Genomic DNA, 19455 nt, shown 5'->3' on the forward strand with positions numbered 1-19455 from the left:
GCCAGCTGAATCAGACGTCGCCACATTCTGTGGCTGAAGAAATGCCAGGCACCTAGCTGAGATCCTCAAACTCGTTTCACTTGTCCTGGAACTCAGCTCTGCAGAAAGTGCCTGCTACACCACCCAGCTCACCCACCCCGCCCTGCCCCCTCGCACTCCCCACCTCGCCCTGTCCCTAATGCCCTTTCAGCTTCAAGTCCCCAGGCCTGGGCATAAGAACAGCGACACTGGGTCAGAACAAAGGTCCACCTAGCCCAGTATCCTGTCTTCTGACATTGGCCAATGGCAGATGTCCCAGAGGGAGAGGCCCAAGAACACCCAGAGTGTGGGATTGTATCTCTGACCATCTTGGCTAATAGCCATAGACTATCTTCCATGAGCGTTTTTTTTTTTTTTAACCCTGTTATAGTCCTGGCCTTCACACCATCCCCTGGCAAGGAGTTCCACAGGTTGACTGTGCATTGAGTGAAGAAATACTTCCTTTTGTTTGTTTTAAACCTGCTGCCTGTTAATTTCATTGGGTGACCCCTGGTTCTTGTGTTATGAGAAGGAGTAAACAACACTTCCTGGCGGACTTTCTCCACACCCGTCATGATTTTACAGACCTCTGTCATATCCCCCCTGAGTTGTCTCTTTTCCAAGCTGAACAGCCCCAGTTTTACTAATCTCTCCTCGCACGGAAGCCGTTCCATCCCCCTCATCATTTTCGTTGCCCTTCTCTGCACCTCTTCCGGTTCTAACATAGCTTGTTTGATGGCTGCAGCACATTGAGCAGATGTTTTCGGGGAACTAGCCACAGTGACTCCAAGATCCCTTCCTTGAGTGGCAACAGCTCATTTATATACATTTGGGATTATTTGCCCAGTGAGCATGACTTTGTCCATAACATGTGGCAACACCGTCCCAATCAATACAGGGGTAGTTGAAATCCCCCATGATCACTGTTTTCGTGGCCTCTCCAATCCCCCTGAGCATGTCACAATCACCATGGCCATCCTGGCCAGGCGTCGGCAGCACCTTCCCACGGCCATGATCTTATCATGCAGGCATGGAATTCCTTTCCTCGGAGAGTCTAAGGGGCGCTTTCATTCATTACAGATGTTTACTGTATGGACTCTGCTTTCGCACACAGCACCACTCCCCCACGAGGGCGACCTAGTCAGTCATTCCACTATTGCTGTGCCCCATTGATTAGCACCGTTCCACCAAGTTTCCGGCATTCCTATCCTCATTTCATGCCAGCTGTTCTAGGTCACCCGTCTTCATAGTTCAACGGCCTGTATTTCTAGAGAAGCACTTGTACATTTTGTCAATATTCAGCTGCTTGCCTGCCTGTGTTAGATTTACATGAGACTCTTGTATGTTTGACTGTTCCTCACTAGCTCCTCCCTGGACTTTACCCATTTCTTTCCTGTCCTCTTTTCCAGGATATAGAGTTCTCCCTTCAATGATTTCACCCCTACGGGATGCGTCTGCCTGAACTGTGCGTTCCTCCACCTGGCTTCGTTTAGAAAACCCTCTCTGACCTTTGTAGCTACACACGCCAGCAGTTTGGCTCCACCTGGGTTTAGCGGGAGCCCATCCTTCCTGCCTAGGTTCCTCCCTTCCCAAAAGGCTGGGGGGTGAGCAAGCCAGGTCTCCATTTCCAGCGCGGCATGGCACGGGGCTGGGTGCTAGCACCATACTGTGGACAGTGGGGGGCAGCAGGGATGGGGAGCCCTACCTTCTCAGTCTCCCGGCTGCACTTGATGATGAAGATGTTGGCATAGATGTCCTCTACGCACATCCAGTTGGAGAGGGACAGGGTGGTGTCAGTCCAGACCCAGTCCATCACGGCCCGCAGCTCCACCAGGAAGGGCACCAGGCGAAATCTGCCACGGGCGAGGGGAGAGCGAGCAGTCACTGGCTGCACCCTGGGGGGAGCCAGCTGTCCTCTGTCCACCCTGAGTGTCCCCCTCCCCCAGGATCCTCTGCTCAGGGGCAGCCCTGGGGCCCTGGGCACATGCCAGACTGAGCCCTCCCATTCTGCCTCCCCCAGGGTCCTGGGAAGCACCACTTGGATTCAGGACCCTTCTTTAGTCCTGTCCCTGGCATTGGTGCTATACAGTCCCTGCACACACTCCTGGGGAGCGAGGCTCGGAGACAAGGGGGCCAGGGTGGAGCTCACCCCCGTGAAGATCAGAGGGCAGATCCGTTACCCTTGGAAGAGGAAGAGGTTGAGGTGGTTGTATTTCTTGGTCAGGAAGTTGCCCAGGATGCGAGTCGGGTAACCACAGCGGATCTGATAGGCCGACAGAGCGAAATAGATGCACTTCACGAAGTACCACAGCTGGGCTACTGTGTTCAGACTGAACATCCTGCAGGGGCAGAGACGGGGGGAGAGAAGTCAAAGAGATGGGGAGGCCGGCAGGCGTCTGGGCAATTTGTGCATCACTACAGTTCTCGGCTCCCACCTGGCTGGGCCAGACCCCACGCAGCCTGCGCATGAAGGGGCTGTGTAATTAACAATTCGTACCGAGCGTGCACTTCCTGTCTGCAGACGCTCACCGATCTATCTGCACCCCCAGGGGAAGCGCAGGGTTATCCCTGCAGGAAATGACCTGCCCACAAAAACCAATGGCAAGATGAGAACAGAACCCAGGTGTCTTGACTCCCTAGAACCTCCCTTGGACCATAGGGCCACCCTTCCATCTGGAACGACGAGGGGCCGGGCTGGGATACTCTGGGAGCAGAGCGCTGCGCAGTGCCCTCGTCTTCCATTCCGCCAGACCTGGGCTGGAGTGAATGAGGTGCCCGACGGCGGCCCCAGCTCCACGCGGCCACAGTACCTTTCGGTGACTGCGGGCAGGATGAAGAACATCCAGAGGTGGATGCCGAAGACCAGGATGACCTGGAAGATGAGCTTGCCCAGCACGGTCTTGCGGAGGTAGAGGGCGCGGTCGATGACCATGGTGGAGAACTGGATGAGCAGCATGACCAGGAAGGCCTCCGGCACCTGGTCGTCCGACAGCGAGGAGGTGATGTCGGCAGCAGCCGAGTGTTTCTGGGAGAAGCCAGAGAGACAGGCCATTACGGGGCACAACGCCTGGCCCTGGGCCCAGCTAGGTAGCCCGGGCTCCAGCCCTGCAAGGAGGCAGGTTAGCAGGGCGGGTGTCTGGCCCGGAGCAGTGGGCACTGCAGGTCCCTAGGGGAGCAGCCAGCCCAGCAGCCCAGCCCTGGGGCCCGGCTTACCCCAAAGGCCCAGAAGCCGAAGATGATGATGATGAAGTCGACCACGTCTGCCAGGAACATGAGGGCGTAGACATCAGTAGCAGCCTGATACTTGGTGTTCAGGATGGCGCAGAAAAAGCCCCTCAGTGGCCGATACATGTTCTGTGCCCTGAAAGTAGGCGAGGAACTCAGGCCAGGGCACCCCCGGACAGCCAAGGGGCAGGGCCCCCCCCAGGGCCCACCAGCCGCCATCAAGCAAATCAAATGTTTGGTTGATAGAAATGGGCATCTCTTCCCCTCCCGCACCTGACAAATCTGATGGGGATGGGGGGTAGCAGGGGTGGGGGGCCAGGGTGTGCAGTGGTGGTGGGCGCAGAGGCTGGCCTGACCTCGCTGACCCTCCAGGCTGAGGGTTGGGGTCACTTACACAGCTAGGAAGAAGAGCTTGACTCTGAGCCCAGCAGCCTTCAGCTTCTCCCAGGCTGGGCTCTGCTTCTTCTCTCCCTTTTCCTTCTCTTCTTCCTCCTCTGCCATTCAAAAATCAAGGGTTAGCCCCCAGCATGCCCAGCCTGAGTGGGCTGGGGGCAGCGAGCACGTGGGCTTCTGCCCGTCGGATGGGTGGGGTAGGAGAGCACCCTGCTCTGCACAGCCCCAGAGTGGCACAGACAGGCACCCCCCAGCCTTCTCTGGCAGCGAGTCCCCACAGTGCCAGGGTTTCTAAGGGAGATCCCAGCAGAATGGCCCAGCAACCCTGCCAGGGTCCTTAGCGCCCGCCCAGTGGGGAATGTGTTCACACCACCAGGAATCCCCCGCCCATGTACCTGACACTGCTGCCGTTGCCTTCCACTTCTTGGTCCACCTCCTCTTCTCCTTCTTCTTCCGGAAGCGCAGGTGGCTCCCCTTCTCCCCCTCCCCAGCCCCCTTCTCCTGGAGCTGGGGCTCCAGCTCTGCTGACACCACCTCTGCCTCTGCACCGTCTCCCGAGTCCAGCTCGCACTGCTTCTCCTCCGCCGCCCGCTCGGCCTCGCGCTTCTCCTCCGCCGCCCGCTCGGCCTCGCGCTTCTCCTCCTCCGCCGCCCGCTCGGCCTCGCGCTTCTCCTCCTCCGCCGCCCGCTCGGCCTCGCGCTTCTCCTCCGCCGCCCGCTCGGCCTCGCGCTTCTCCTCCTCCGCCGCCCGCTCGGCCTCGCGCTTCTCCTCCGCCGCCCGCTCGGCCTCGCGCTTCTCCTCCGCCGCCGCCCGCTCGGCCTCGCGCTTCTCCTCCGCCGCCGCCCGCTCGGCCTCGCGCTTCCACTTGGCGAAGGCATCCTCCTTGTGATCCCACAGGCCATAACACTGCCGGGGAGAGGGGCACCCAGGATCAGTGCCAGCTGTCTGAGGATGGGTGACTGGGGGTCGGGATCAGGGCACTGCGGTGTCCAGCCTGAAGCGTGGCACGGCATGTTCGGCTGTGCTATCCCGCACCACAGCGCCTCCCAGGCTTTGAAAGCTGAGCCCCACTCCCGTGAAACAAGACCCGCTGCAACCCCTGTGTGTTGTCAGAGGCCCGGGCACCAGGATGTAAACACCTTTCCCAGCTAGCGCTGGGCCCCCACTTGCCCCTATCATTCTGCAGAGCCTGACCCTCCCCTTTCCTTCCCAAATCACTAACAACTTAAGGTACCACCGTTGGCACCTACTGAAACCCAGGGGGGTGACACCCGCATCCAAGCAACTGTCTCCAGTGCCCTGACTTCAGGCAGACTTGCTGTACAGGTTACATTGGCCTCACCGCCCGAAGACGGCCGGAACCACGAGTGACTGATTTCCGTGCCGAGACGCCGGGGAGCCATTCAGAGGCTCTCTGTGCCCCCAGCTGGTCCTATGCCCCCAGGGGTGTACCCCTAGCTTTGGGAAAGGCTGCCACCCCAAATTCCAGCACCCCACCTCTGCTACCATACTTCCTGGAGCTTCCAAGGTAACAGCACTGCTGGCACATGGTGGACCCAGGGCTTGGGCCATCCCCCTGCCTGGGGCAGTGAGCCTCAAGGCCTGGCTCCCAAGAATTCAGGCAGGTCGCCCCACGGCATCTCAGTCACAAGTCGCATACACCGGCTGCAACGTCTTACCAGCAGGAGGGAGCGGTGGAAAAACAGAGCCATGAGCTGGACAAGGTCAAATTTGAGGTAGCGGTCGGTCTTCTCCAGGCCCAGGATGCGCGGCGGGAAGAAGGGCTTGGCCTCGTTCCGCACCAGTGAGGAGTAGCTGTTCCAAGGGAAGAACCCGAACTGGAAGAGGTATTTCACCACCACTACCACCTGCGGAGGGGAGAGGGGGTCAGCGGGGAGCCCAGGTGGGAGTGCTCCGACCCCCGTGCAACCAGGCAGGACGCGGGGCCCAGCATGCCCCACCCCAGCCCGCCGGGGGGCAGAGTGAAGGCTGGCTTCCTTGCTGGCACATGGCAGCGCCTGCGTTTCTGTCGCAAAGGAGCCAGCCTGGAGAGGGCACCCACCTCGGTGAAGATGATGGCCGTCATCCAGAAGCGCTTGCTGGGCCGTGGGATGGAGAGCATGGCCCACAGGAAGACCAGGATGGGCAGGAAGAGGGAGATGACGGAAGCCGTCACCATGTTGTTGAGGATGATGATGAAGTAGCAGAGTAGCTCGGAATGGGCAGCCACGAAGTGGTACAGGGCCAGCAGCAGCTTGAGGAAGCGGTTCTGGGACAGGTAGAACTGCTCCGACTCCTCCAGCTCCTGGAAGATCACCTGCCTGGGAAGCACAGAGCCAAACGTGGGCTGATCCTCCTGCCTGCGGGATCAGGGGATACGCTTGGTACGCCCAGTGTCGCCCTCTAGTGGCTGAGCCCTGGGACAGATAAGGGACCTGCTCTGCTACCAGCTAAGGGAAACCCTCTCTAGCTCCACTGGCAGAGGCCTGTGTTTGGGGTGCTGCGCTCCCCGGTTTGTGTCCTGCCTCCCTGGAGGGAGTGTCATTTACACAGGAGCTGGGTCTTCTACGTCCACAGGCCTGCTCTGTCCTGCCGAGGGAAAAGACAGGCTGGGAGCCTAGCAACGCCTTCCCCAGGGATCCCCCCACTCCCCAGCACCTGCCACCCTTTCTCTGCCCGTCTTTTGGCTCAGGCAAGCTGCATGGGACTCCAGGAAGCCAGAGCAGTCCAAGGGCTCCCCTTCTCCCGGGGCTGCACACACAGCCACTCGCCCGTGGCCTGGCTGAGTCACTGGGAGATCAACGCACAGATTGAACCGGGTCTCTCACCTCCGTGTGCGGAGCACCGAGCCCCAGGGCTACTGCCCGGAGCTGCTGCCCGTGGGGGCTGGCTGAGCAGCCATGGAGCAGTGACACAGACACACATCTGCGACTAGAGGCCACCATGCACACCGTGAAACTAACGAGAACATCCCAGTGGCTGCTGCAGGCTTCCGAGGTCATGTCCTTCCTAGCCAGGGCCATGCTAATTTGCATGGCTTTCCCACAATGCTTTGCCTCTCACTCTGAGCCATCCACTACCTGTTGGAGAGCAGCTCACTGGCTGTCCGGGTCCGGTTTCTGGGATACACCAGGAGCTCCTGAGACCCCTGGATCCGCTCCACATCCTCCTGGGAGCCCATCTGCTCCTCGCTGTGGTAGCCGGTTGTCACGGGGGAGGTGGTGTCGTTAGTGACCTCAGCCCCACTGCTGAGAAGGTCTCCTCCTTCGCACCCACTGGGAGGGCAACAAGCACAGGGTCAGGTTCTCCCCGAGCAGCCAGGGCTTGCATCGGGGGAAGCACCGCTGCCCCCCGGCCTGGGCGATGCTGGGGTTCAGAGGTGGGCATGGCAGGGTTGGCGTGGTGTGGCTGAGGGGAGAGCACAGGTGGCAGGAGGGGAGGAGCAGCAGTCCCGGCTGCCACAGGGAGGGATCACTTGGGGGGCAGAGAGGTGGCAGAAGAGGGCACCAGACTGCAGAGAAGGAAGCAGAGTAACCTGGCTCCGGGCTGAGCTGCCCCTGCCCAGGCCCCCTAGGCCATCTATGCACCTGCCTTGAAGCCATGCTGTTGCGAGAGCCCACGGCGACGGCCGCCTGCAGGCCCATCTCGTCGCCCAACGCCGGCTGGTACAGGTCGTCCAGGACCCCGCTGTGCACCTCGTCTCCCTGCCAGGGGAACCGCAGCGTCACCCAGCGCCCCTCGGCCTGGCACCTGCAGCGCTCCTCCCCCCCACCCACACCTACCTGGCACAGCTTCTGGGTGAGGACGTATCTCTCCACCCACAGGACGGTGGACATGTCCCTGTGCTCCCTGGTGAAGGTGTGGAGCCACTGGGTGAGCCCGTCCACCGTGGCCTGGCACAGCACCCATAGGAAACGCACCATGTTCAGCGCCCGCTGCATCGTGTTGCTCCTCTCTGCGGGGACGGGGAGGGGGAAGCTGCTTTCTGGAACCGCGGCACCCAGCTCGGGGAGGGGCCCCTGTCCACCCAGAGGTCAGGGAGGGTCCGGGCTGGTCTCCCCCATGGCTCACGCAGCGCCTGGCTGCTCTCACAAGGGCCTGGCAGCACCTGGTGCCTGACTGAGCCCCCCGCGCCCAGGCCAGAGCAGGGTCCAGTCTGGCAGCCCCTTCCCCCCCCGCCTCCTGTCAACCCCCTTGGGGCGTGGCTACGCTGCCCTGCTGGCTGTGGGCACGACCCCTCCCCGGGCCCTGCGGGGAGCAGGGCAGGTCATCCCCAGGGGGAGCGATCTCCGGCAGATCCCACGCTCGGTGTGCGGGGGAGGGAGTGGGGCCTGGCACAGGGCGGGAGGCAATCAGGGCTATGGGGGGCCCGTGCCATGGGGGACGCAAACCCCTAGATCTCCCCATCTCCCACCTGTGTCCTCTTCCTCCTCTTGGTCCTCAGGCTCTTCAGGTGCGTCGGCCTCACAGACGTCTCCGTCTCCGCCGTCCCCTGCACGGCAGGGTGGGTTACGCCCCCGAAACCAGCCGCCCGCCCAGCCTGCCGTCTCCAGACGCTCACGCACAGCCTCCGTGGGGCTGGTCGTCATCGCCCCCTCGGGCTGGCCCGCGACAAGGCTCCTATGGGACCTGTGGGCACTGGGCGGGGAGCTGGGCCCCTCTCCAGCAAGGATCGCCACATCCCTCCTGGGGCGGGGAATGGGGCCACAGAGAGGAGGGGAAAAGGACAGGGAGGGGAATGGAGCCATTGGGATCAGGGGGAAGGACACCCCTTCTCCACATGGGGCTGGGATGCTGCTGGCCTCCCCAGCTGTGACGTCGCCTCTGTCACGCTCTCCCCTCCAAGGGACAGGACGCGCCCAGCCAGGGCTCCTCCCAGCTTGGGCAGGGACACGCTGCGAGCCCAGGGGGCTCCCTGCCCCCATCTATCTCAGCCAGGGCGAGCCGGGCAAGGGGCAGAGGAGGGCAAGCCAGTCCCACCTGCTGGCAACTCAGCGTCCTCCCGGTCCTGCTGCTGCCGCTCCTTCAGCACAGACTTGGCATTGGTCACCCAGGCCTGATACGCCAGCTGGAGCCGAGAGACAAGGTGCAGAGCTCAGTGTCCGGCAGCCGCCAGCCCCACCGCGCCAGCCCTGCCCAGGACCAACCTGCCCCGCTGCCCCTCCTGGTGAACAGAGGGCAGGCGGGCAGCTGGGGGGTGGTTCCTGCCCAGAGGTTTGTGCCAAAGTATCGCCGGGCTCCACAAGCTATCCAGGGTGCCCTCCTGGCACTGGAGTCTGGTCCCGTCTATCCCCGGGGATGGCACCAAGGGAGCCCAGGGGCCATCAGTGCAGCCTGGCCGAGGAGGGCGAAAGAGGATGCGGGATGGAGACGGCCGGCACGGTGGGGAGAGCTGGGGGCAGGGGCAGGGGAGAGACAGATGGCTAAGTACAGGGATAGGTGGCCAGAATGCGGATGGATGGACGGACAGATGGGCAGAGCAGACAGACGGACACGTAGCTGCCCGGCTCCAGCAGGCCGGCTGGGGGCTGCCCTTACCTGGAATGCACTCTGCTTGGCTGGCTTCTGCTCCTCCAAGCTGGCCTCCTCCTCCTCCTCGCTGTCCGACTCGAAGAGGAAATACTCACCTGAGTGCAGGACTGCGGGGAGCCGGGGGGAGACAACACACAACAGCCGGTGTCATGGAGGGACCCGCATAGGACGCAGCCCAGGAGGGAAGGTTCCTGCCCCCACCCCCCTGACTCCTGGCGGAGGGGAATGGCACTCAGGCTAGGCCCCACCGCACTGACGGGTCTGTGGGGTTTGACCAGCACAGTTCAGGATAAGGTGAAGTCAGGCCTACAGCCCCGGGGGCAGAGCCAACCTGGAGGCTGCCCTGAGTGCAGTGAATCTCAGGGCTTCATTAGTTCAACCCAGCGAGCAGTCGCTTACCCTCCAGTCACGGTGCTCCTCCCGGCGGGCTCCCCAAGGACTCCACTCTCGCTGCGCGTGAGACCTGCGCCTGGCCGTGGGGCCCTGCCTGCGCCCTACACGTCCTCACACCCCCACCCGAGGGCACTTAGGGAGCCCAATCCCCCAGTTCCTTCCCCGGGACCCCAGAGGAGCAGTGGGGAAAGCGGGCAGGGCGAGGAAGCCACATGGACAACCCAGCTTGAGGAACCACCCTTGCTGCAGGGTCAGGAACCGTCCTCTCTGGGTGGCTGGCCAGCCGGCTCCTGCTCCTGATGGCTCCCAAGCATGGAGGTGGGTAGGAATTCACCAGCAGGACGGCCCTGCCAAAATGGGCCTCCCATCTGGACACCTCTGCTAACGAGCAGTGTCTTGGAGGGGGAAGCCTGAGGTCTGCAGGGCTGCCCTGCCTTTGAGAAATGGGGACATTCTTCAGGCAGGCCCCAGAGGCTGCCTCAGTTCCAGAGGAACGAGCGCTACCGTGGCGTTTTGGATCCAACATGGCTAGCTCCTACCATGTCTTTACCGGTGGAGAACGGCTGGGAGGTGTCCATGGCCCCTGGTCTCTATCAGCAAAGGCCAAGTTCAGCATGGGGGTATCCCGGAATCATTCTGTTCTGCTGGCATGACGCGCCAAGCTCCCTGTGAGGTCTCTTCCTGCTACCTCTCATGGACTCCTCTTCCACCGTGCCACCGAGGGAGGGGAGGGGGAGGGTGGGAGCTGAGCCCTGCTCTGCCCAGCACAGGAGGAGGAAGAGGACTTTACTTCCTCCTAGGGAGGGACCCGTCTATCAGGCCCTGGTGGAGGAGAGGACAGTACAAGGGACACCTCCCTTACCCTGGCGTACCGACATCTCTGACACTGACAGTTTGGATAGGCAGCTTTGGAGGGAGAGGTGATGGCTACTTGGCCCACAGATAAAGCACTCAACACCAGCTAGGTGCCAGGAGAGCTGGTGCCATGGTGCCAGGTCCCAGAGACGGTTCCCAGGCAATCAAGACAGGGCTGGATGGCACGGTGGTCTGAGTACTGATGCCCGTGGGGCCGGGGGCTGGTAGCAAGAGTGACAGGGACTGCTGTGCTCTTGGAGGTCAGTCCTAGGCACCAGGCGCAGGGTTTCCAGCCTCTGGCCCTTTACACGCAGAGCCTGAGACGAGTCACAGGTCTGTCATCTTGCGGCTCGACCTGCTGGCCCTGGAGATGGCACCCGTGCATTGGCTGTGCCCTGGAGCAACGCTGCTTCCAGCCCCGGTCACACGATGTCGACGCTGGGGTGGTGGCGGGCAAACAGGGCTTTGAGCAAATGCGGCCTGGGAGCTGGGCGTGGACTCCGGGGCACTGACCGAGAGACAGTGCTCTGGATGAGCCCCTCCTGGAGCTGGGGGAGGCTGGATCCAATCTCTCGAGGATGGACAGCTCCAGGCAGGCGTCCCTCGCACCATGAGCACTTGGAGAAAGAGCAATGGGCGGCACGTCCCTCTGGGCCGCGTCCCTCTCGTACGTGGGCCAGGCACTGTGCGGGGCCAGCACGAACAGGCTTGGGAGTGTGCCACAGGGCAGCAGCCTCAAACCCCCGAGATTTCGCTTGTGCCATGTGGCTAGTGCCATGTTCCGAGCCTACCCGAACCTTGGCAAAGACATAAATATACACACAGCTACTCTGCCGAGAGGCAATCAACTAATGGCCTACACAGCACCGGCATGGTGCGCAGAGGGACGGTGGACACTGCACTGGTCTGTCCTGCGGCCCCGGGGGGTCAGAAGGAACCGAGGGGCGGTTGGGTCGGCTCCGTGCACTTTATGCCCTTGGGCGGAGGGTTGGGGGTGGACACCTAGGGCACAGGCACAGGCCCTGTACACACTGACGGCCAAAGAATCTGATCTCACGCACCCACGCACCAAGAGTGGAGTCCCCGAAGAGCCGCCGAGCGCTCAAACAGCTGCATCCCAATCAGCCCTGGAGCCCGCGGGGAGCACCCTGGGGCGCAGTGCTCACAGAGCACCCTGGCACCTCTACGGCCAGGCACTCGGGGATTTTCTGGGGCCATGTGCCAGCTTGCACCAGTGACTCGCCCCAGGAGGAACTGGTGCGCATGAGCAGCTGAATGGCACACGCCCCTGTAGGCAGGGCCCATGTGAGTGCTCCGGGGAAGCCATTCTGCTCACGGAACTGAGCCTTGCCTCAGTTTAAGCCTGGAGCCTGGAGTTTGTCCCGGGACTTGCCTACAAACGGGCTCCAATGGGCACCGAGGATTTGTCCCTGCGCCCCTCACTGGATTAGTACCGACAAGCACAGAAACACCAGGTTAGCGCCCCAGGGTGGGGTGGGACGCAGAGGGGAAGGGAGCCGGGCTCAGGGCCATGCAGGACAGGACAGACCGTCAGCACCGGTGCCAGCCACGAGGAAGGCAGCTCTGGAGCTGCTGCCCCAGGGCTGCAGAGGGGACGGGCAGCCGGCTGGGGATCGGCCCTGCCCCTGCTGCAGCCCCCCACAGGCGTCAGTGACTCGCCACCAGAAGGGTTAGAGCCGAGGGCAGTCGCCCGTGTTAGTGCTCCATGCTGGGGCGGGGGGAGTACCTGCGGCATGGTCTAACCAGGGCCGCCACCAACTCTTCCTCTGCCGGGAAGGGTCCTTCTCGCCACTTGGCTCTGCGGAACGGGCACATCGGAGGGTGAGGACCCCGTCAGCCGGGGCAGGACGCCTGCTGGCTGCACCAGCTTGCACCCAGCCACCCTGCCCCACGGCAGCCAAGACCACCTCAAAGATCTCGGCCTGGGGCAGGGCACATGAGGCGAGGTGACGGGCCACACCCAAAGCACTGGGTGGAAATGAACACGCCCAGTATGCCCGAGCCAGCCCCTGAGGCTACTTGGGGGCGAGTGAGGCAGGGAGGGAGGATCCCTAGCTTGCTCACACTCTTCACAGCACAGCCGTGGCCCCAGCAGCATCCCGGTCGGCAAAGGAACTAGTGCTGCTGTGGGGGCCTGAAACCAGCCGTACCCCAGGGGTGGCACCATCTGAGGGCAAACAACCTCGCTGCACTGATAAGGGAGGGTCTGGGGGAGAACGGGGACGGATGCGAGGCTTCCCTGGGCAGGGGAATGACAGACACACATGGGAGGGAGGGACAGACAGAGGTTTCTGCTCAGCGTGGGGGATTAGGGGCCACCTGGGCTAAGGCTCTCCAGGCTACCGGGTGTGGGGCGCACAGCCCCACCGCATGCACCCCGGATCCCCAAAAGCCACTGCCAGTTCCCTCCTGCCCTACAGCCCGTCCTACCCAACCAAGCTCCCACTGGAATACCAGCCCGGTGATGGGCACTGGGTGCACAGGACTCCCTGGGGGTGGCAGCAGAAGCTAGCTCTGCCACTCCTATGGTGCCAGGCTGCGCCCCCCCACCCCCCTCACCTGGTTGGTCCTCATCCGGGGCCTCGGCAGAGTCGCTGGGGTGTTGCCCCAGGTGGTACTTCTCCTGCTTTGCCCGGATCCTCTCCATCCTGCAGCCACAAACACAGAGCAGCTGCGGGCGTTGTCGCTGTCCGTCTCCCCACTCCGGCCTTCTGTCTGATCACAGCCTGGGCCTGGAACCCCCCTTGCCCGCTGTGGAGTCCCCCAGCATGCAGCGGCCCCAGCCACGGGTACAGGAGACCTTCTCCTTGCCCAATTCCTCCCCTGCCCCCAGCTGGAGGGTCCATCTCCCCCCACAGAGCCGGGCGGCTAGCCTCCACTCCCCAGGCCCCCGTTTCCAGAGGGGCTGTGGGCAGCGAGAACCCCCAGCCTGGGACCCGCCCTCTCTGCTGACTCACTGTCGCTTGAGCTGGGCTAGTGACTTCTCCTCGGTCTGCCGGTGGGAACTCATGCTCTTCAGGGTGCTGGCCTTGTACAGCGCGAAACCTCTGCAGAGACACCACGGGGCAGTGAGCCAGGGCACGCCCCCCCGCACACTGCCCCCTGCCCGGGCACTCCAGGCACCTGCTCCAGAGAACGGCGAGACAACCTCCACCCCCGGGGCACTGTGCCCAGAGCTTGGGGCACAAGGGATCCAGAGGCACCTCCAGCCTCCCCTGGGGCCCCAGAGAGCCAGGCTCTCCAGCCCCTGCTGGCCTCTGGGATGGGGGCCTCCAGCACAGGGGCCCAGGGACCCACAGGAACTAGGGCCTCCAGTCCCCGGTGCCCCATGGGAGCTGGGGGCTGTGGGAAATGCAGCCTGCAGCCTCTGCAGGGGGCAAAAGCAGGAAATGCCACCTCCATGCCCCGTCTGGTTCTCAGAGCACAGGCTGGGCCGGGGGCAGAAGCGCCTCACAGGGAGATCCCTCTCCCCATGCCCCTGCAGTGAGTGGGCTCCCCGCCTGCCCCACCAGCACGCATCCCCTGGCCGTGCCGCCCCCACCTGGAGGCCTGCAGGGCCGAGGCCTGGAGCTCCGTCATGACATGCAGGAAATAGTAACTGAGGAAGACTCTGCGCTGGAGGAGGAGGAAGAAGAAGCAGATGCTGTCCCAGATGATGCCAGCCTCCTCTACAGGCAGCGAGCAGTCCTGGTCCTTGCCCATCTCCTTGGCTGGCAAAGCAGAGAGACAGGAGCGTTCAGGGCACAAGGCAAAGCCCAGCAACCGCAAGGCAAACAGCAGCACGAGGCTGGGCCGGACTCCATCCCTGGCACTAGGGCTATGTCTACACAGCACACAAACCCAGGTCCTGACTCAGGTTTGAGCCCACACCCCTCTTCCGTCCACACACAGATCTGTCTGACTTGGGTCACAAGCACTCAGGAACCCGGTCCTTGGATCCTGCTGTGGGGAGGGTCACAGCCTGAGTCCTGTTGTGATTGAGGGCCAAGCACCATCGCTGTGCAGTGTAGACACAGCTCAAACCGCAGACCCAGCTCAGAAGGGCTGCACAGCGCAGTGTGGATGTGCTAACACGGCTGAGAGACCCAGGTTCAGCACCTGTAAGTCCAGGTTTACAGTGCAGTGTGGACACTCCAGGGCGGGCTTGAAAACCCCGAGTCTACAATGCAGTGTAGACACATCCTTGGAGATCCTGGGCCTCAACCCCCACACTGCAGGCATCAAAATCTCCGGGACTCAGCCCCCACCTTCTGGGCACTGGGAGACCCCAGGCTCCCTTCCCACAGTTCTGGGCCCCCCACTTACAACCCCACAACACCCTGAGCCTCAGCCCCTCCCATCCTCTTGACCTTGGGGGGACCCCAGGCCCCAATGGCCAGCCCCTCGTACTGGGATAGGCCCATGGTCCAAGCCCTGGCATACAGCAGTGGGGTGTGAGAGAGCAGTGGGGCTAGTATGAGGCCTCTGCTCCCCCCAGAGATACTGTCCAAGCCAAGACAAAGGCGGAGATGTCTGTGGCCGTGCCCGGGGTGCCCACGCTAACCCTGCCAGCGCGGCCTGCCTGCGGGTGAGCTCTGCCCAGCAGAGGGATACTCACGGTCATAGTAGCCCTTGACGGTACAAACCAGGCTGAAGAGCTGGATCACCCAGCAGAAATTACTTTGCATCTGCTGCACGAAGACGCAGGAGAGGAGCTGCCGGGACAGAGTGGGGGAGGTGGTCAGCCCCCCCTCGCTGGGCAAACAGCGTGGGACTATTCCCCTCCCCACACGCTGCCTGCCTGGGCCCCTGCCACTCTGCTCCGCACCACCCTTTGTCTAAAGGAAATGCATGCCCAGCCCGGCCCCTGCCAGGGCTTCCGAAAGCACAGGTAGAAGGCCCTTACGGAGGAGGGGGCTCCCACAGGGGCGTGTGAACCATGCCCAACCCATCCAGCCCCAGGGGCACATGGGGGTCTGAATTCTGCACGGACAAGAAAGGCAGAGCCCCCTCTCGCCCACCCAGCCCTGGCTCCACGGGGCCAGCGGAGCAGCCAATGGGCAGATCGCCCAGGAGGAAAGGTGTCAGGGCAAGGCACAGAGTGGAACTGGGGCTGCATGGGGGGTGCTAAGAGGGTGCTCCCTCGGGCTCTGGCCAACCCAGCAGCGCCCCTGCCCCCCAGGCCCTGCCAGGGCTCGCCCAGCCGGGCCCGGTGCCCATTGCCAGCGGGGCGTCGGCGGGGGCAGGTGCTCACCGACAGCATGTTCTTGGAGATGATGACGGTGACGTTGTAGAGGATGAGGCAGTCCCAGAGCACCAGCCGGGCCTTGGCCGGCTTGCGCAGCATGGCCGTGCCGAAGAGCAGCAGGTAGAAGCAGGCCAGCAGGTAGCCCAGGCCGAAGATGCTGATGCGGGTGGCACCGGTGATGAAGACCACGACCAGGACGAACCAGAAGAGGTAACGGAACACCACCACCTTCAGCATGTCCAGGTACGACCTGCAGCCGGGGCAGCCGGCTCAGAGCAGCGCTGACAGCCCTGGTCCCGCGGGGCCCTCCCACCCCATCCCTGCGGCACAGCGGGCAGCTCGGTCCTGGGCCGCTGGGGGTCTGGGTAGCAGGACACCCCTTCCCCAAGGAGCAGAGCAAGAGGCTCCACAGGTCGCCAGATGGTCTGCATGCCTCATCCCCGCCCGTGGGCCTCCACTGGAATCCAGTCAGAGCAATGTCCTGCTCCCCTGAGCCAGGGCCCCCCAGCCTGTGGGTCCCCAGCCCCCCTGCCCACTGCTTTCGAGGGAGCGGGCCCTGCACCATCCGGGTGCTTCCACACAGCCCCAGGTGAGCCGGGAGTCGCCCAGGCCAGGCCAGACCCCGCTCCCAGCGCGGCCCCGGGGAGCTCCCTACCTGCAATTGATGAAGTTGGGCACCGGGTTGGGTCTGCCCCTCGCCAGCTCCAGCAGGTCCGTGTTCTCCCCGGCCGCCATCAGCCACTCCTCCGTCCGCTCGGCTGCAAAGACCTGCCACTGCTGGGAGGCGCAGAGCAGGAGCAGGAAGTCACCTGCAGGGAGAGAGAGACAAAGGGACCCCACCTTGCCGCCACCATGGGCACCTTGGAGAATGAGCTGGGTGGACCCCAGCCAGGCCCCTCCTCCTTCCACCAAAGGGGGTGGACCCCAGCTGGGCCCCTCCTCCAAGGGGGCAGACCCCAGGCAGGCTCCTCCCCCTGCCTGGGAGGCACAGCTAGTTCTCACCTCCAAGGAAGCTGCTCCCCGGGACATGCCCAGAGGTGTGAAGCACATGGTGAATACCCAGCTGGCCGGGTCATGGGGCCAGTGGGCGAGGCTGGCCGATAAGCTCCTCTGTCTAGCAGGGGGGCTATGCACGGGGAGAGTCAGGCCTGTGGGATTCCCCTGGGGAAGGACGCTGGCAACCAAGACACTGCTCCCAAGGCCTGGAACGAGGCATGTCCAAGGGTGGGAACACGTGCCGCCCACTGCTTTGTGGCTGGCGGGTGGGTGGACAGACAGACGGGCAGAAGGAGGCACCAGTCCCGTGGGGAGCGGGGAGCAGCGGTGCCGCGGGAGCCAGGGGGTGAGGACGGGTACTCACTGATGAGGTTGGTGGAGTTGGGCGCCATGTAGAAGTCAGGCAGGTACATCCATTTGATGAGAGCCGAGTTCATGGGGATGGAGTGGGTCCACCTCCAGGGATAGTCTGCCAAGGAGAGGAGAGGTCACCGGGGGAGGGCGGCACACGTGCCCCCCCCATGCCCATAGGTCTGCTCCCAGGCCTGCTACAGAGATGTGGGTTCGATAACACACAAGCCTCCATGTTCCCCTCAGCTACTCCCAAGACCTTGCCCATGCAGAGATCTGGGGAGTTGGGGGTGGGAAAAAGGGGGTTCTTAGCCATGCAGAGATTGGGGGGAGGAGGTCCCTGCCTGTGGACAGGTTGGGGGGGAGGAAGGGGGTCCCTGCCCATGCAGAGATCTGAGAAGGTGGGAAGAAAGGGGGTTCTTAGCCATGCAGAGATCAGGGGGAGGAGGTCCCTGCCTGTGGACAGGTTGGGGGGGAGGAAGGGGGTCCCTGCCCATGCAGAGATCTGGGAGGGTGGGAAGAAAGGGGGTTCATAGCCATGCAGAGATCTGGGGGTGGGGGGATATCTCTGTCTGTGGAGAGGTGTGGGGGGGGAAGGGGGTCCCTGCCTGTGCAGAGATTGGGGAGGGGGGAAGGAAGGGGTTTCCTGCCCAGGAAGAGATTTAGGGCCAGGGCTTCCAAGCATCCCCTGCTCTCCTGGTCCCGGCCCCTGGGCCTTACCTATGCAGAGGGCGGGGGGGATGCCCACGCACAGCAGGTACTGGTAGAGCAGGAAGAGGGCCAGGAAGAGGCAGTACTTGGGCCAGAGCCTGGCGATGGCAGCACGGCGGCGCCGGGTCAGGATGACGACCAGCCAGCCGCCGTGCAGGATCACCATGAAGTTCATGCGTTGCCCGATCACGGTCACCGTCATGAGGAAGCAGATCTGGGCGGGGGAGACAAGGGGCTGAGCTGCCGGCAATCCCATGCCGGGGGGGCCCTGGCTGGCGCCGCCCACCCCGCACCGAGCCATGAGGAGCCAGCCGAGGGCGAGAAGAACCAGGGTCCCCCTGGGCCCGCAGGGTCTCCCCTCCTGAACTGCACCCTGGGCAGCAGGGCCAGGGAATCACCATCCAGGGGGAGTTCGTTCCCAACAACCGGTGCCCGCCCGTGTCCAAAGCCAAGGTCTTGGGGGGTCGTTTGCCTGCCACGCTGGGGTCCCGCTCACAGGGCTGGGGAGCGCCCGCTCCCGTAGACCTGCCCCCTCAGCGCCAGGGGATGCCCTCAGCCCTGCCCATCTCACCTCCAGGCCAAACTTGTAGTAGAAGTAGTTGATGAAGTATTTGGCGCAGCTGACGAGGCCCCGGTCCAGGTGCTCGCGCGATGCCTCCTCGAAGAGCGTCTGGGTGGCGGGCGGCGCCAGCTGGTACTGCTTGCGGTAATACTCCTGGCGCCGGTACACAATGGCCTCCAAGACGAGCAGCATCAGCACCAGCAGGTGGTTCTGCAGGGGAACGGCCCGGGACGAAGGTGAGTCCCAGCCGGGCGAGGTCTCGGGGCATCGCGGGCAGGATGCTAAGCCGCCATGTCCCAGCCTCCAGCTTGGGGTGGCAGAGAGGCAGGAGGGGTCACCCCGCCAGCTGTGGGCGAGGTGCTGGACTGCCCACGGCCCACATGGATTCACCAGCTCTGCTGCCAACGCTGACCCTGGCGGAGGGGCAGCCGGTTCCCATTTGCACTGGGCCAGCAGCCTGCTGCCTCCAAGGGCTCAAATCCTGCCATGGGCGGAGCCGGGGGTCTCCGCCCCATGCCCGCTTCGTGGGCATCCCCAGCGGCAGAGCGGGCAGCGAGTCCAGCAGAGAACAGGGGCATGGGGAGAGGGGCTGTGCCCCCGAACGACCCACCTGGATGTAGCCCAGGTTGGGGAAGCCCTTGCGGATGCCGAACCAGTTGGCAGGGTCCACGGGGCCCCGGTAGAGCGTGGAGTTCTTCAGCTCCGCCCCCAGCAGGTTGGTGCCATTCAGCTGAGGCTGCGGAACCAACCAACAAATGAACGTTAGCTGCCAGGGGAGGGACCCAGCCCCCCGGCCGGGGGTCCCCACGATTCTCCATCGGAGGAGGGGCGTCAGACCCTCCGGCTGCCAATCCTTCCCACTGCCTGGCAGCTGCCGTCGTAGGGTGGCAGCACGTTGGGCTGCCCTGCAGGGACAGGCGTGCCGGGAGCCCGCAGGCTGTGGGGGAGCCCCGATCCCCTTCTGGATCCTGTCCCGCCCCTGCCCCGCGCACCTCGGTGCAGTTGCTGGAGTACTCGCGCGGGTCGACGGCCTTCAGCTGGTAGAGCATCTTGCAGACGATGATGATGCAGACCCAGACGGTGCAGAGGCAGGAGGCCATGTGGCGGAAACGGCAGTAGGGCAGGGCGAAGGCCCACAGCGCCACCAGCAGGAAGTTCATGACCGACACCT

At 63.5% G+C, this 19455-nt stretch overlaps 1 protein-coding gene across 2 annotated transcripts in view; it reads right to left on the reverse strand.

The window, feature by feature from the left end:
• The window catches only part of PIEZO1 (piezo type mechanosensitive ion channel component 1 (Er blood group)), a 112005-nt gene that overhangs the window by 5605 nt on the left and 86945 nt on the right, over positions 1-19455 (reverse strand). Inside the window, exons 19-44 of one of the 2 annotated variants that reach the window (XM_084644325.1) lie at positions 19277-19453; positions 18895-19020; positions 18294-18494; positions 17732-17936; positions 17025-17129; positions 16320-16473; positions 15671-15914; positions 15035-15131; positions 13979-14147; positions 13395-13484; positions 12997-13085; positions 12164-12235; positions 9175-9275; positions 8617-8704; positions 8051-8128; positions 7419-7591; positions 7228-7340; positions 6717-6911; positions 5699-5957; positions 5316-5504; positions 4032-4542; positions 3638-3737; positions 3232-3379; positions 2829-3043; positions 2199-2357; positions 1724-1871 (exon numbers count right to left, since the gene is read on the reverse strand). In XM_084644325.1, coding sequence (XP_084500451.1) covers positions 1724-1871; positions 2199-2357; positions 2829-3043; positions 3232-3379; positions 3638-3737; positions 4032-4542; positions 5316-5504; positions 5699-5957; positions 6717-6911; positions 7228-7340; positions 7419-7591; positions 8051-8128; positions 8617-8704; positions 9175-9275; positions 12164-12235; positions 12997-13085; positions 13395-13484; positions 13979-14147; positions 15035-15131; positions 15671-15914; positions 16320-16473; positions 17025-17129; positions 17732-17936; positions 18294-18494; positions 18895-19020; positions 19277-19453 — 4206 coding nt within the window. The remainder of the gene's footprint in view (positions 1-1723; positions 1872-2198; positions 2358-2828; positions 3044-3231; positions 3380-3637; positions 3738-4031; positions 4543-5315; positions 5505-5698; positions 5958-6716; positions 6912-7227; positions 7341-7418; positions 7592-8050; positions 8129-8616; positions 8705-9174; positions 9276-12163; positions 12236-12996; positions 13086-13394; positions 13485-13978; positions 14148-15034; positions 15132-15670; positions 15915-16319; positions 16474-17024; positions 17130-17731; positions 17937-18293; positions 18495-18894; positions 19021-19276; positions 19454-19455) is intronic. The other variant, XM_084644326.1, reaches the window with a different exon arrangement.

Source organism: Lepidochelys olivacea (assembly GCF_965140295.1).
Source record: "Lepidochelys olivacea isolate rLepOli2 genome assembly, chromosome: 12".
In the NCBI taxonomy this organism is placed as follows: domain Eukaryota; kingdom Metazoa; phylum Chordata; order Testudines; family Cheloniidae; genus Lepidochelys; species Lepidochelys olivacea.